Source organism: Osmerus eperlanus, chromosome 13 (genome assembly GCF_963692335.1).
Source record: "Osmerus eperlanus chromosome 13, fOsmEpe2.1, whole genome shotgun sequence".
NCBI lineage: Eukaryota > Metazoa > Chordata > Actinopteri > Osmeriformes > Osmeridae > Osmerus > Osmerus eperlanus.
In genome coordinates this window covers 6,924,176-6,939,692 of record NC_085030.1, presented here as the reverse complement: position 1 = coordinate 6,939,692, position 15,517 = coordinate 6,924,176, and the positions used below count along the sequence as shown (strand labels likewise).

Sequence of the window (15,517 nt, the reverse complement as noted above, 5' to 3'; positions counted from 1 at the left end):
TCCCACGCCAGATATGAATTGGAGAATGAAGGTAGATATAGTCTCTGCATTCATATTGACTGATGCCTCAATCCATCTCAAATTAATCATACGTGCGAGCTGTCTATTGGCTCTTTACTCTCAGTAACCCAGTAAAAGGCCCAAGTCAGTACTTTACATTGATTTTCCAACAGCTCCTCTCTTCTAAATTGGGGTTGAGGCTACACAGACAGACCATCGGGATGAAAGTTTTCGGAATTCTCAAAGGCACGCCCCGAGTTAGTGCAAAACCGTCCTGAGGTCACGAAGAAAATGAGAGAAAGTATGACAACTTTCGTCTAGACAGGTCTAGGTGTCGAACACGAGGCTTTTGTGAGGGAGGAGACCTAGTCAAGGGCAAACGGCTCAGTGTGCTTTCACAGGCTGATCCATCCTGGGCAGGGCTCAGGTGGCATCGTAGTGTGTGCGTGTGTATGGGGTGTATTTGTGTGCGCATGTGGTGACAGGAGCACTCAGACAGTGTTATCTCCAGGGCGTGCGCCAACACAGAGAGAGAGGGACTACACTGGGATCCATCTTAAAGAGGATCGGCTACGTCTCCTTAGCTGCCAAGCACCTCACTGCGGCCAACACTGGGCAAACACACAGATCCACCCCCACGCTCACAGGTGTGTGTGCAGGTGAGACTGCCTACGTTGCCGTGTTTGCTGTAGGGCTTAATGCCTCCATAGACAAACCAAAGGAAAAACAGTGCACTGACGTCTGCTTTCTCCACAACCGGACACTGGAAGTGCATTAAAAAGTCAAGGGCCAATCAAACAGGCTGACAAAGTGCCCGTTAGAGTCTTGCCAAGCTCAGATTACACTTTCATTTCGAAAGAGCTCGGTGCAGGTTTTGCATTGCTGCTGGGAAACCGTCCGTGATTAGAGACGGTATTTCCTGTCGAGAGTTTGGAACTTCCTGCTGGCGGTGGTGGCTTATCGTCGGTGTGATCGCTGTGGTGTCTGGTGTTTGCTGTGAGGTCAGGGCCGGAGGCTGGCCTACGCTGGTTCTCAAAGGCCAAACAGGACAGGAACAGGGCAGGGGTAAGAGAGACAGAAATCCTTCCCAGAACGAGACTAGCGCAGAGAAAGGAAACAGCCTTCTAAATATCCTCGCTGTCTAAAGGAAATCAATGTTCAAACACCGTTGCCTGGAAATAACCAAGCCAACAGACTCCTATCTCGTAGCCTACTTATAATAGGCCTAATGCTTTTAAGCTGTGGTTAGCAGCACTATAGCTCGGTCAGTAGGTTGGTCCACGAAGCTTGCGTACGTGGTCTCAGCCATCGCCACGTTCGAGCATGTTTTCCTTTGGCCTTCGATTCATCGTGCGTGTGGTTCCTTCGTGTGGCTCACTGACGGGCAAAAGGAAGCGAGCTCCAGCATGTCTCTCTGAACCCCGGCTGCTGTGAGACCCTCCAGTGGCTCACAAAGAGTGGGACGCTGCTCGGCTACCACAGAGCTCAAACGTGGGGGCTGTCGGTTTTTTGTTTTGTTTTCTTACGGATTCCCAATATGTCGAACACGGGTAACCAGATGCCCAGTTACTCCTTCTTCACGCCCTCGAACTTACACTCGGCCTTCAAATTTCCCTTTCGTTTTCAGATTATCTAATCAAGTATCTGGAGCCAAAACATGAGTCATACGGGTATGTCGTGGATCCTAACAATCTCACTGAGGTAGTGATAGGTAGTGAGGAGCGTCTCTGTAGAAGCGTATTCGTTACGAGCGGGTATCGCTTTCAGGTCATTACGAAAAAGCATGTTGCTTTCCACTGTCCAATATGCACACTCTTACACATCCACTCCATTAAGTCTCCCCTTCCTGACCAGCACAGAGCTAAATTACCCACTGAATTCGAAATATATTATGTACCTCATTGAGCACTGTAGTCAACTGTAGTCCCGCTCTCACTTAAACTCTCCTTCTTTATTACTACGGCAACAGATAAGATAAGCTATTGGCCCTGTCATCAGTACAGTGACCCCTAAGCATTTGTCATCCACAGTGTGGGATTTTAACTGCACATGATGCCTGTTGAGGGGTAGAAAGGGAGGGACGATTACACGGAGGAAGGCGACAACAGCGCAGAGTGCTTTAGGGATTCGCAGGTTGTCTCGGAGGTCCCGTCCCAGCCCAGACAGAGATAAGGGGGAGGGGGGGGGTTCCCCTGGAAACGACCTGAGCTCCTCCACTCCGCACTCCAGCGGCTGACAGCAGGCAGCGACAGGGGCGGCTGGGCTCACATGTGAGAGGAGCGGGACGGGGAGGAGCCGGGGAGAGGGGGAATCACACTAGCACCCCGTCCTCCCCCGCACTCCTCCCTCTCTGAACACCCGTGAGTTGAAGGGGGTGCAGCCCCAGGGTGAGAGGATGTACTGCCCCCTAGGTGAGGGGTGCCAAGTGCTGCCTGCTGGAGTGGCACTACGCTGGCCACTTACCCCGGCGTTACAGTGTCAACCCACACCCCGGCGACGGACTGATTCAATGCTCAACGTTACAAAGAGGATGAGGATTTCTACATGAAAATGTGGAAAAAGTTGGGTTTAAGACCTAAGGGGTGGAGTGAGGTGAGTGATGTTAGTAATTTTCAAAGCTAGATCTGTTCCGAGGATTGCAGAGACCACAGTCCTACGCAGCTCAGTGTGACGTTGAAGATATTCCCAGGCTCTCAGGTTCCCCTGTGTGTGTGTGTGTGTGTGTGTGTGTGTGTGTGTGTGTGTGTGTGTGTGTGTGTGTGTGTGTGTGTCCAATTGGTTGGGGGATCGGTTTTCCAGTCATGCGTGTGAGGTGGGGGCGTCACTAGGGGAATGTAGCAACAACACTGAGCAGTGTGGCTGTAAATGGAATTCTGGGGATTAAATGTGGACCAGGAGGAAGGAGGATAGGGGGCAGGGAGGAGGATAGGGGGCAGGGAGGAGGATAGGGGGCAGGGAGGAGGATAGGGGGCAGGGAGGAGGATAGGGGGCAGGGAGGAGGATAGGGGGCAGGGAGGAGGATAGGGGGCAGGGAGGAGGATAGGGGGACGCCAGCTAAAAACAACAACAACACCAACACCAACCCGCAGTGTCATGCGGCGCTGCAATCAAAGCCCTCAAGCTACGGTTGCAATGCATCCACCCAACCCCCCGTCCCCCCCGCTCCTCTCTCTCTTTCCATCATCAACCCCCCCCCCCAGCCCCCAGCCCCCCGCCCCTTTCTTGGACAGCTCTAGAGGAAATAGACTGGAAGTCTGACACAGATATCAAAGCAAGTATCACCGCCCCTCCTCTTTCCGTTGTCCCTTCTCCCCCTCCCCCCCTCTCACACCCCGACCCGTGTCACGCAAACCTCCTCATCTTTAACGACACATCTTGTCACTTTCGTTACCCACATGGGCCGTTATTGAAGGGAGGGGATTAACAAAGAGAGTTCTGTCTCTCTCACTTACACTCTCTTGCCTCACATTTCTCTCTTGGCATGTGTCGGGGGCTTAAAATAACCCAACCCCCCCCCCACCCCCACCGCCACCTCCATCCTCTGCAGTCCTCTGGTCACCGGGGGTCACACGGCTTGGCTATCCCTACCCAGTTACGCAACTGCCCACCCAGATAACAGGACAGGATGGGTGGCTTATTGGATTAGTGTGGAGTCGAGAGGGGGGTTCCAGGCAGTGACTGGGGCTTAGGGAGTGGTGCCTACTGCTTAAGTAGAGAAACTTGCTAGCATGATGCCGGTGATTATCCCATGTGCGTAGCAGTGAGGGATTTGTTGCCCGATATAGACACTAAGGCTGCAGTACACCCAGAGGTAAACTGACGGCCCACGAACATTCCTCCCTTCCAATGAGAGCTCTTTACACAGGAATACTTGAAAAACATTCCGTCTCCTGTTCAGGAACAGCTGTTATTCCTGGTGCAATAATGAGAAGGTTCACACAGGCTTGGTAGAACTACCTTTGAGGAATGCCTCGATGAAATAACCAGCCTGCTCCTCAGCAGCGTGTGTAAGAAAAGCTGTGTTCGTTAAGGATCACGGAAGGCCTCTTGAACTTCCTGATAAGGATTGCGTTTCGTTCGAGACGATCCATCATGTGGTCTTAGCGTCGCAGGTAGGTCACCACAGGAAAATCACGGGACAGACAGCTGGCTGAGACACAGTGACAGCGTGCGCTGGAAGTCAGGGACAGGACACTGACTCAAACTGAAGGGGCGACCTGCTGATTCAAATGACGCTGACCTAGGTAAGCGGGCTATACACCATGTATGAAAAGCCTGCAAGACATTCCCCGGGGCTACTTTGTCGCACAAATCGTGCCCGGCTGCATCTGAGAGCGGGGTATTCCAGAAAGCAGGTTATGACACATACCCGGGTAAGTTAGCTCCCCAGCTGACACCCAGCGTTGTGGCAACATTGCCAGTAGGTTGTTGCAACATTGTGAATCAGCTGGTGGGTTAATTGACCTGATTATGTTGCATCACCTGATTTCTGGAATACCCGCCCCCTCAGATGAGAAGATCGATCAAACATCAACAAAACAGGCGCAAGTCACATGACGGTTGCACGTCAAACAGGCGTTTAATATTTGCACGACACCCATGTAAAGCTACACCAATAAAGTGTCATTGAGGAATAACGGCACATTATCCAGGAGCTGACAAATGAGAATGCGTTGGCATAATTGATGAGTGCAGCATATGGCTGGAGGGATAGCGGGCGGAGAGATGGAGCTGAGCAGCAGGGATGGTGGAGCGTCTCTGCGCTGTGAGTGAACCCACACAGTGGGGGGCGGCGCTGGAGTAGACCAGGTGGTGCACTGCACCAGTACGGTCCGCTTGATGCTACTGCTAAACTTAGCCTCTCCAGCTCTCCATCCAGTAAGTCTGACATCCAGGAGATGGAAATGAGAGTTTGAGGAGAACTTATATGTAGTCTGAAATATGAAACATCTAACAGTGCCAAAGTAGGACCTGAAGATGTGTACATCAGTCAATATGTTAGTTAGTGCTACATAAGCATACCGTTTGGAACACTGGGAGGTTGTAGTTCATTATGGATCAAGTCTGTTGATGTCTTTGGTCAGAATGGCGGGTCAGAAGGTTCACCTCTTCTTCACTGAGACAGACTTAAGCTTAGACAGGCCGATGTTCAGGTAAACCAACAAACCTTTCCGTTGACCCTTGGTTCTGTAATGCAGCTAAACAGTCCTAACCTGAGATGAGACGAGGGATGTCCTCATCTGATCTCAAAGAACGGTATCTGGACCCATCAAGGCTATTGTTAAACTGATTGCTATCGGCTGTTGTGTTGCCAATTAGATAGCTTGCTGCAAAAAAATTGTGGGTCCGCATAGACACTTTTTTTTCTGCACCAAGCCAGACGAAAGAATGCATTTAAGTATATATCAGCAGATTCTCAATATTAAATTGTTTGAATCGGGGGGCAATTTTTCTAGAGGTCTCTAGAGGACGTTTGTTTGTAAGTATCACATAGTTGAGCATAATACCAAACACAGTTGCATAATTCCCCTTAACTCCATGGCCCAAATTCTAAATGAGCAGGACAACTGTGCCATTCACTCACCACACATCATCACATCCCCCTGCCCCGTCAGAAGGAGGGCCGAGGCTGGGAGGGGGAGGTGAGCTGTCCAACATCAAAATAGCCTTTCCCCGCATTCCCTTAAAGAGACTTTTACAGGGTCCATGCCCCCATTTCGTTTGCGCCGTCTTATCCAAAGACATTGTGTGGATAAGAGCTCAGACAAATCTCACAGGAAGCTGCTCTTAGTATTCCCCAGAGGCATCAGCTCTGTGTTAATTTCATTAACCGCAGGCAGGTCACGGCTCACTAGCACCCAGACACCCATAGAGACAGAGGGAGAGGTGGACGGAGAACAAGGGTCGATTGGCCGTCCCTCTCCTCCGCCTCACCTTTCTCATCTGCCTCTTAATGGGTTTGAGTAAGTAAACTACCATGTACAACAGTGTAGACCACTGTGTTGCCCACCTACAGCACATGAAACAAGGGTGACTGAGGACAAATCTCAGATGAGTTTGTCAGAACCACATTCAGCCTTGTTTGATTTGGCTCAGTGGATGGGCTGAGGGAGGGATGGACGGACGAAGGGACAGGCGTAGGGCGTGAGGGAGGGCGTGAGGGCGTGGAGGGCGTGAGGGAGGGCGTGAGGGAGGGAGGGTGTGAGGGAGGGAGGGAGGATCAGACCGACAGACAGAGGGAAGACCGGAAAGAGCAGAAGTGGACGTCCTGCTCTGGAGGGGAAGCCTCGGGGGGAGGGATCAATGTGGGCAAGTGGCGTAATGAGTTTGGACTCCGGCCAGTTGTCAGGATTATTGCTTGTGTCAGCCAACAGACAGGAGGATGGAACAATGGGCACAAGGGGGCATAGATTGGGGGGGGGGGGGGGTGCCCACCAGGGACAGAACTGGAGCCCAGCACTGCCTGGCACTGGCAGGAGCCTGTCCCTTCCTCCCACTGTCACCATCCCTCACGGCCCTCTCCTCAGACTGTGCTCTGGTGCACAATATACTCTAGAACCAACAGGCATGGGAAATCCTTTCTGCGTAGCTCCCGAGCTGAAATGTTTGAGGCTAAAGATGGAGGGGGGGGGGGGGGGATAAGTGTAGTTCAGTCAGAAAACACCTGATCTTTTTACATGCCTGGCACAACGTCGCGTGTCAAGGCTACTGTTGCGGTTTAGAGTGAGAAAGCGACAGCAGCTTACAAGTGACAGAAGACTATGAAAAAATATGCTAAACACTGAGCTGGACTTCCTCCTATTACAGAAAAACAAGTTAATGAAGAACAACCACTTAACAGTCAACAGGATAACTTCCTTCTTGTATGTCTGACAGGTTGGGGAATTTCTCATAAACATTAACACTTTCACTCTATAACAGAGGAGATCTCAAACTAATATAATAGTAAGGTTAAGTTGGGAGTTTGTCTCATGCATTAGGATTAATATTGTAGACAGTAATAGTAAGTCTACACAAAAGTCTCTGTGGGTACAGGTCAGTAGAAATAGCAGGTTAATTCCAGTCTGTAGATTTATGACAGGGATAGTCAGAGTAATGTTTTGGCCTGGAGGGTGGGCTGGGCTGAGGGATTATTACTGCATGACTGTCACCAGTAGGAAGATGAAATGCATTTGGTGGCAGCATGACAGAAACAAGAGAGAGTTGACCCTAAAACGTACCCCACGCCCAACCATCACCCACTCTCCCCGCAGGTAAAGGAACCAATAAATACTTACATAACTAGAACGATGGCCCATGGCTCCTTTAAGAGGTGAATAGCTATCAGTACACAACACCTTCCCTGACGTTCTACTGCCACAGTAAAGATAGAGGCTGTTCTGTTGTCAGCTGAGTCATGGCCTTTACAGCTCAAACTCTGAGCCCAGACATCAATATCATACCCATCTTTAATGAGTCCATTCTGCCTGTTTACCCTCTCCTGATTCAAACTGAGTCATCACAAATACGGTAGCATGCTGCGGTTTATGGCTTTTCCAGTCAATAGCCAAACCCTTATGACATCACGATGCTTTCTGCCATTCATTCCAGGTAGGCCACCATGACGGGCATAGACATTTAAATAGTAGAGACATAATTGCTTTCAAATGTCACTCGACCCCTGGGGTTTCTTTGGAGGTACCTAAACAGGTAGAAAGAGGATTATATATCCTAGAGAACAGGGCCCGGGCAGGGCACAGTCTCCCCGCTCTAATGAAGCCGAGAGCCTCATGGGCAGATCGATAACAGTACACAGGAGGCATATGGTCTTGCCAGCTAGGCTCTCCGACCATTCATTCAATAAAGGGAGGAAAAACAGCTCTAGGCTACTGCCATTGATCTAACATGAACAGCTAAATGAGAGCAGAGAGGAGACAGACAGTCACCACAATGAGATGTGCATCATAATGCAGATTGACACAGTGAAGAATCCACTGAAATGACTAGGCTCTGACAGCTGTAGGAAATATGAGGCCATTTCAAATTGCACACAACAATTCCGGGTTTCTGTGTAGCTGTGAGAGTCCATTTCGGAGTCATTTGCTTTGATAGGCTCTTGTTAAAGCCAGGTCCTGACCCTGGGGTATCTGGTTTCTTGGTCCAGGGTCTATTGTGATCTGATCAGTTCCAATGGCTTAGTGGCTCTGTGTTCTATACCTAGATCCACTGAAGCTGTTGTCCAATCAGCTCATGACAACCAGTGAAAAACTACCCATAATTCATCAAGGTGGATAAATATTTCAGTAGGCACAGAACATTCCAGGTCATCTATTCATATCCTCCTATGTCTCTTTCCACAACCTCTACCCGCAACCATGAGGAAAGAGTTTGAAGGGCCAGCCAGCGAGCAAGACGCTCGACAAAAGCAACGGGCAACGTAACGGGTTCCATCAGTAAGTCGTTTAGCGGATCACAACAATGTAACTAGTGTTCACAACAAAAACAAGAGGCCAGTTGTGGAATTAAGAGCTGTACTGTCTCTCCACGGGATGAGACAACAGAGGGTTGTTCCCTGAGCTGGTCTGTAACAAGCAGCTGGAGTCTGGGGGGTTGTGACACCAGGGGCTTAGCTTAGCGTGGGATCAGCAGGGAGGGAGACCTTTCCACTGCATAGGAGTTTATGAATGATGGAGGGGGGGAGAGGCGTGTGGCATGCTACACATCTTTTAATAAAGGGGAAGGGCAGAAAATAGACTGTGTGAATGCCAGCCAGAGAGGCCCACCATTGTGTCACACATCAATTCCTCACGGCTCCTTGTTCATAACAAGGCTCCAAAATGATCGGAAGCATGCGAACAAAGGATTTTTTTGAACGTAAAAGGCTTAAATAGAGTCAGATCCAGGCATATTTAATCACAGTGGAACAAAGATGATCTTTTTCTTTCTTTTTTTTCTCTTCACGTTCGAATACCGACTCGCTCACCGTTGTCGTGGCAACAAAGCCGTGTTCCCCTTGCTTGCCTCCTGCTAAATATTGAAGGCCTAAGATTTAGTCAGTCTGGGCACTAGAAGTGCCAAGGCCACGCTTCATTATTATGAAACATAAGGACCTGCAGAAGCAGTTAAGATGAGCTCCTTGTCAAAAGGTTAAAAGCAGAAGCATTTTAAGATCTGGATTTAGATGTCAGACTCATTGAAATGAACAAAACCTGAGGTTTTCAGACTTGACTCCATACTGATACCACCTGAACTGAACATGTCAATGAACCGCTTCACAACTTCATATCTGTCAGTGCTCCTCACAAACACTTACCTTTCATTGGAAAAACACACTTAGGCACACATTCCAGGGAGACATGCATATGTGGCACTTCTTTTAAAATATTTAAGATTCATTCATAAATCATGCGTCATCAGTTGAGACGAGCTTTACTTTCCTATGTCCATAGCCACACATTTTATGAAGCTGTATTAGAAAGTATTCTAATTAGTTTCCTAAAGCCATCATTAACACATAGACATCCTGCTCCAACAATGTCCTGAAAAGAGGAATAATCTGAATGAAAGAGGCATGATAAGCCAGTGAGACACTGGCCTTGTGTGGCATGTTGAGAGGGTTGGGCATACTACTGGAGCTTTTATATTTGGTCCTGAGTTGAGCTGACAGACCTCACACCTTTGTCAAACAACGCTACAAGTTGAACACAAATCACACTGTCAAGAGCAATTAATAACCAACCGTATCAACCAAGGCTACACAGAAGCAGAAAGACGCAACAAAGGATATCAAGAAGTGAAACAAGAACTGCTTTATCTTCAGGTCGTAAAAAGCATTAGGCCACAGGGCCAAGGGCAATGGTTTCAGCTTCCTGACCATTGATGGTGTTGCTTTCCCATGGAGTGCCTGTCGACGCCTCCATATCTGACCTTGCAGTCCTGCCATGACAGGATCATATTGACCATCTCCCAGCACGTGCCCACATGTTGGGGTTTGGCCCAGCCTGTTATGAGAAATTGATATGTGTTGATTCATTTCTGTGTGGGTTATGTTTGCCATGCAGCTAGTGGAATGGGCTCATAAATAAGCTTCATTCTGAACAAAAGCTTATTAACCATGACTTCAGGCTCACCTGAACAAAGCCATTACCCTGGGGGTTGTATGAAGACATTCCATAGATGGCAGTGCCTTGGAGACAGATGATAAGAGAATGAGAGAGGAGAGGCTGGATGGGGGCTCCTTCATCAGCACATGTGAGACTATGGGCTTGTGCAGGCCCCCTTCATCTTCATCAATAACTAGTGTTTCCTTGATTGCATGTGCCATCATGGAATGGAACCGCACGTGCACGTCTTGTCACACACCCCACCCCCCCGCATCACAATAGCCGTCTACTCTGACTCTGGGATTCCAGGAGTCACCGGGCTGATCTAAGGAGAAGAGAAGACGAGGGAAATGATGGTGAAAGTGATGGAAGGCAGGACATGAAGTGGAAAATAGAAAAAGGAGATGCCCTTTGGCGCAAGGCAGGGAGAGGTATAGGGGGGCCCGGGGGGGGCCGGGGGGGGCTAGATAGGACACGCTGGCAGACCCAGACAGGGGATTTAGTGGCACGTTGGGCTTTCGTAGAACATTATTATCAGCCGGTGATCCGACAGGCACATGGGCAGCCCTCAATCCAGTGAGAGAGGAAAACCCTGTTCCCCTCTGCTTTTACCAGTGGCCTAACCAGCTAAGCTATGCACGGAAGGCACACGGAAGAGAACACACAGAAGAGAAGGGAGGGATCTCAGTTCTATCTAATACCTGTATCAGATAACAGAGGGCATACTAGATAGAGAGAGAGAGAGAGAGAGAGAGAGAGAGAGAGAGAGAGAGAGAGAGAGAGAGAGAGAGAGAGAGAGAGAGAGAGAGAGAGAGAGAGAGAGAGAGAGAGAGAGAGACACCTGAATCCATTAGCATTACATTTCCTGTAACTCAGAAATGAGTGACAGATAATCTGATTCTAAGAAAAAACAGCAGAACTAAACCAACCACTCGGATGCTGACCAGACTGGTTGGGGACACCTCAGTTGCAAGGCAGGTGAGACCTGTACACTGCAGACCAGGCCACATGAGGAAACAACAAGGATCTTGGACGAGATCCATCCTGTCATCACTTTGCCCTCATATGTTCATCAAGAATCACCTCCACCTTGACTAAATATCTGAAGTGCATACAGATGACATATTTGTAGGAAAACACCCGCGACCTAGACAGAGCCATCTCCGAGGGTCTAGCTGGTATGACACAACCCGTCAGCATCACATCAAATCCCAAACACATGCTGATGGCTTTTGACAGCACCTACGAAGCCTCCAGTTTCCCCAGATAAAGCTGTTTTGGCAACATGCATCTGGACAGGGTGAGGGCTGCGGTGAGGGCGGGACAGAGCGGCACGTGGGGGAGCAGACTGGGGAGCGTGCACGGAGCTACACGGTGGGCTGGAGGACAGGCCATGGATGGATTAGGTGGTAAGCCTGGCAGAGGGGCTGCCCTTTCTGGTGACATCCGCCTGATGGAGTGCTGTGATTAACAAATCTAACTGACAGGGTGGGGTAGGTGTAAAGATGAGAGTGTGCGTGTTGTAGGAGATGAGAAACTGAACAGAATTACAACACAAGAGGACAGGGACAAAAACGTGCCACTGAGACAGGTCACTGGCCCCCCTGACACTGAAACTAAACTATTCCAATATTCCAAGAAGTGCTTGCGCAGAAAAACAGGATACTTTTCCCACAGCACTAGGGAAGGTAGAAGATATTGTTGGAACTACTGCCAAGTAGAAAGTGAAACGTTTGCTCTTTGTAACTGGACAGACTAGGGTGGTAGTTGGGGGTTGGGGTGACAACACAAGCTAGGGCTGCATTATTCATGTGTTCATTCTTGTGACTGCTGCAACAACAGACTTCTCATGTTCTATCAGAATGCCATCTGTAATTCTTGGATTTATAATAATCTTGGAGGCTTCACGTTTCTTAAGGTGATGAGAAAGCTGCTTAAAACTTATACTTCAGACAGACATGTTTTGGAAGAGTTTTTCTACACCGAAAGCTTCCCTAAAATAATGACACTCTTCTGCGGTTCAGTAATAACAATAAACGTTGGTCTTCAAGTACAACAACATGGGTGTTTAATTTGGGGAATTGTTGTTTTTCTACGCTGGTGCAGAAGAATGGAAACTGCGATCGAAATCAAATAGACTGCAACTGGCCCCGGGCAGACGTCGAAACTTCCAGCATAGTTTCGCCCTTCAAGTCAAACAGCAAGCCTACAAAGTGTAGTACAATATTGATCATGTCCCTTAAGTCAATCAAACACATACTATGTGCCACCAACACATGGCTGAGTATAACCGTGCAGCGTTCCTGTGTTCATTCATTGACAAGCAACCTGTAGATTAAAGTAAATTGATCTCCTTGTGTATTCAATCCGCATGGCCTTTCTGATACAGGGCACGTATTTTTTTGAATGTAACATGAGTGTGGATGTGAAGTAAAAGTAATAGGTTGGCTAGCTCCGTTTCAATAAGTGGATTTTTTGGGCCCTGACTCAAAACAAACAGCAGTGATGTTTATGAAAACATCAGGAATTCTACTGATCTGACCAGTTATGTAATATGTGTGTAACCAATTACACTAAATACAGTACGCAACTTGCTCTTTCCTATGTTATTTGCATGACGTTAGTGGAGGTCAAAAACTGAGAATGAATGGGACAGACAGTGGTTTTAAGCAAGCTACAGCCATTGCATTGCTAGGCATAGGTCTGAGACAGATGACAGTTGGAACAGTAGCAAATGCACAAGCTTAAAAAGGGAAATGGGTAAAGTTGGTGGGCTCGTTAACATAGCTAGCTGGCTGCAACTGTCAAACTGGAACACAGCAAAAATGTACGTTTACATGTAGCTAGCCTGCTAGCTAGCTAATCTACAACAGACTGCTGAGTACTTATTCAAGGACTGTCTGTCTTGCTGTAGATATCAGCTCGAAGATGGAACTTAACATGAAGAATGAAGATATTCTATCGGTGATTCGATCGGTATTTTCCGTACTTGCGAAACCCGTAGGCTGAGGTAGGCTACTCACCCTCCGCACGAGAGCGAAGATCGGACATCGTTCTCTGCACCGGCGGCATCTCTCCACTGAGGCGCCTAGCGATGGCACCTGTCAAAGCGGCTTTATAATGCTCCTGTCTTTCCTCTTTTCTCCCGTCAGGAATTTCTGGACCAGATTCTACATTCAACGAGATAACCTCTCTCATGCGGACAGAAACCTAATATTTAACAACAAACGAGTTCATGAGATATACACATTCATTTTCTCACGACAAAACCATGTCTTCACGACTTCATGGGCTCCTTTCGCATCTCTTTGCACATTGGCGCTCGTTCCATACAAATTACACGGACGGAAAGCGGCTCTCACATGAACTGAGGGACAATTCACAATATGGAGTGTACCATTGGCAGAGTAGGGGTGGGAGAGTCATCTAAAAACAATAATCTGTTTGATTCGTATAAAAATAACTGGTGGTGGTATTTATTATTCTAAAATTACATATTTACATGCTAAATGTGAAGGTTTTAATTGTTCGTATAGATATGTGTTTTAAAAACGAAAGAAATGGTAAGGGTGTGTTACCCTGACTAGCTGATAATAAGCCAGTCCAGTGGAGGTTCCCCACTGCAGTTTGTTCGTCGCCTGAAGTGGTGGCGGTGGGGTCTTAGAAGAAAAATGACGACTCACTGTTTTCGTTGTTTGTTAGTGTTTGTATGTTAAGTGTTTAAATTGACTTATTTTATTTATAAATATACACTGTGCAGTCTGTACTGTAGGTTCACCAACTGGTCCCAAATTACACAATCTCAGCTGTTTTGACAAGGTTTTCTTAATTGTTTTTAGGATACCGAATGGTGCTCTCTGAAAAGGCGATTTTGAAAGAACCACTGATGCGTGTGTTATGCATTACTGAGAATAAAATCCGTAGTGCAGTTACACTCTCCACCTGCCATTAATATAAGCACGAATAAGAATGATAGCAGCATCAGTATCCTATGTTATTATGTGATTCTTGTCTAGAGAGATGCTTAGCAGTCTAATCCAGGATGACGTACTTAGAGTAGTCTACAATTTAAACCCTTTGAGATGTAACCTCATCTAACCGTCTCCATCATAAAAATATTATAGATATCGACAGCCCTCACAATGCTTTGTAGTAAACAATGACATTATGCAGTGAAACTTGCATTATCTGCACATGGAAAATGAGTTTCTTGGAGTATTCTCTGTATTCTCTATTAAACCATGAAACATGATCATATTCATTATTAGCGTACTGTATATGGTATACATCCTAGCTGCCTCCTGTTAACCCTCTGATCTAAGGAACCATGTTTGGGTGGTGGAAACTAAACTTAGCAGACCAGCATGCATCTCTTGAGGCTGAGCAATGCAGCAAGTGTGATCAAATACTAAAAAATGGCATGGATGGAAATTGGCATGAAACTGTGCATGTTAATCCCATATGGGTTCATTATAATATCACCCAGACATATCTGCCTCTTAAAGAAATGGGCTAATGCATGGTAATGAACTTAAAGGGAATAGCCATAATGAACATGCATGCACATCTAGTATAAGACCTCTTGGACATGCATATACTGTACATTTAGTACTTGAGCAGGCGTTAAAGAGCCTTCTGGAGACAGTTGTCTTCCAAAGATGTCCTTCTACCTAATTCAACATCAGCACGCGGCACGCCACCATGGGGATTTGGGTCTATGGCTCCTGAGGTTGCTTGGCAACAGTGACAAGAAGCCTGCCTCCTCAAATGTGTGTGCGGTGGTTTCATGTTTCAGTGCATATCAGTCTAAATAATGCCTCACCCACCCTCCTACTCCTCTTCTCCCTGTCAAAACAGTGTGAATTGATAAATCTGTGTGTGCATATCAGTCTAAATAATGCCTCACCCACCCTCCTACTCCTCTTCTCCCTGTCAAAACAGTGTGAATTGATAAATCTGTGTGCTTTTTATCAATGTAATTATGGCTTAATCACAATGCCCATTAAATATGTTTACAACCTCAATGGTATGAATGGGTTATCAAAATAAATAAATTTAGATCAGAATAAACTTTCATTGTAAAAGGGATTTAGATTTAGAATAATCTTGATAAGGAACAACAAAAAGTGATGTTTATTCAATCACTTCAGACACAAGCACAAAGCTTTACAAATCCATTACAGAGGAAATGTTTCTACTTCCAGAATTTATATTTTATGTACCGGTAACTAGATAAAAGACAACGTTAAGAATCATATTTTATTAACAAAGGTCCATTATACTATCATTCAGTAAAAACAAAAACTGATTTCAGTTTTACAGAAAGCATCAACAGATGCTTCACTTCCCCTGGAATATCACACAGTCCAAGCAGCTATCAGGGTCACAGTTTGTGTTCTGGATAAGACAGAGGCATGTGTATTTCCAGAATCAGT

General features: G+C 47.1%; 1 protein-coding gene across 3 annotated transcripts in view; it reads right to left on the bottom strand.

Annotated features, from left to right (window-relative positions):
- The window catches only part of atp8a1 (ATPase phospholipid transporting 8A1), an 88,136-nt gene extending 74,704 nt beyond the window's left edge, over positions 1-13,432 (bottom strand). For all 3 annotated transcript variants that reach the window (XM_062475728.1, XM_062475726.1, XM_062475727.1), the window contains exon 1: positions 13,106-13,432. In XM_062475728.1, coding sequence (XP_062331712.1) covers positions 13,106-13,280 — 175 coding nt within the window. In that variant the 5' untranslated portion in view covers positions 13,281-13,432. The remainder of the gene's footprint in view (positions 1-13,105) is intronic.
- Positions 13,433-15,517: the final 2,085 nt, after the last annotated feature.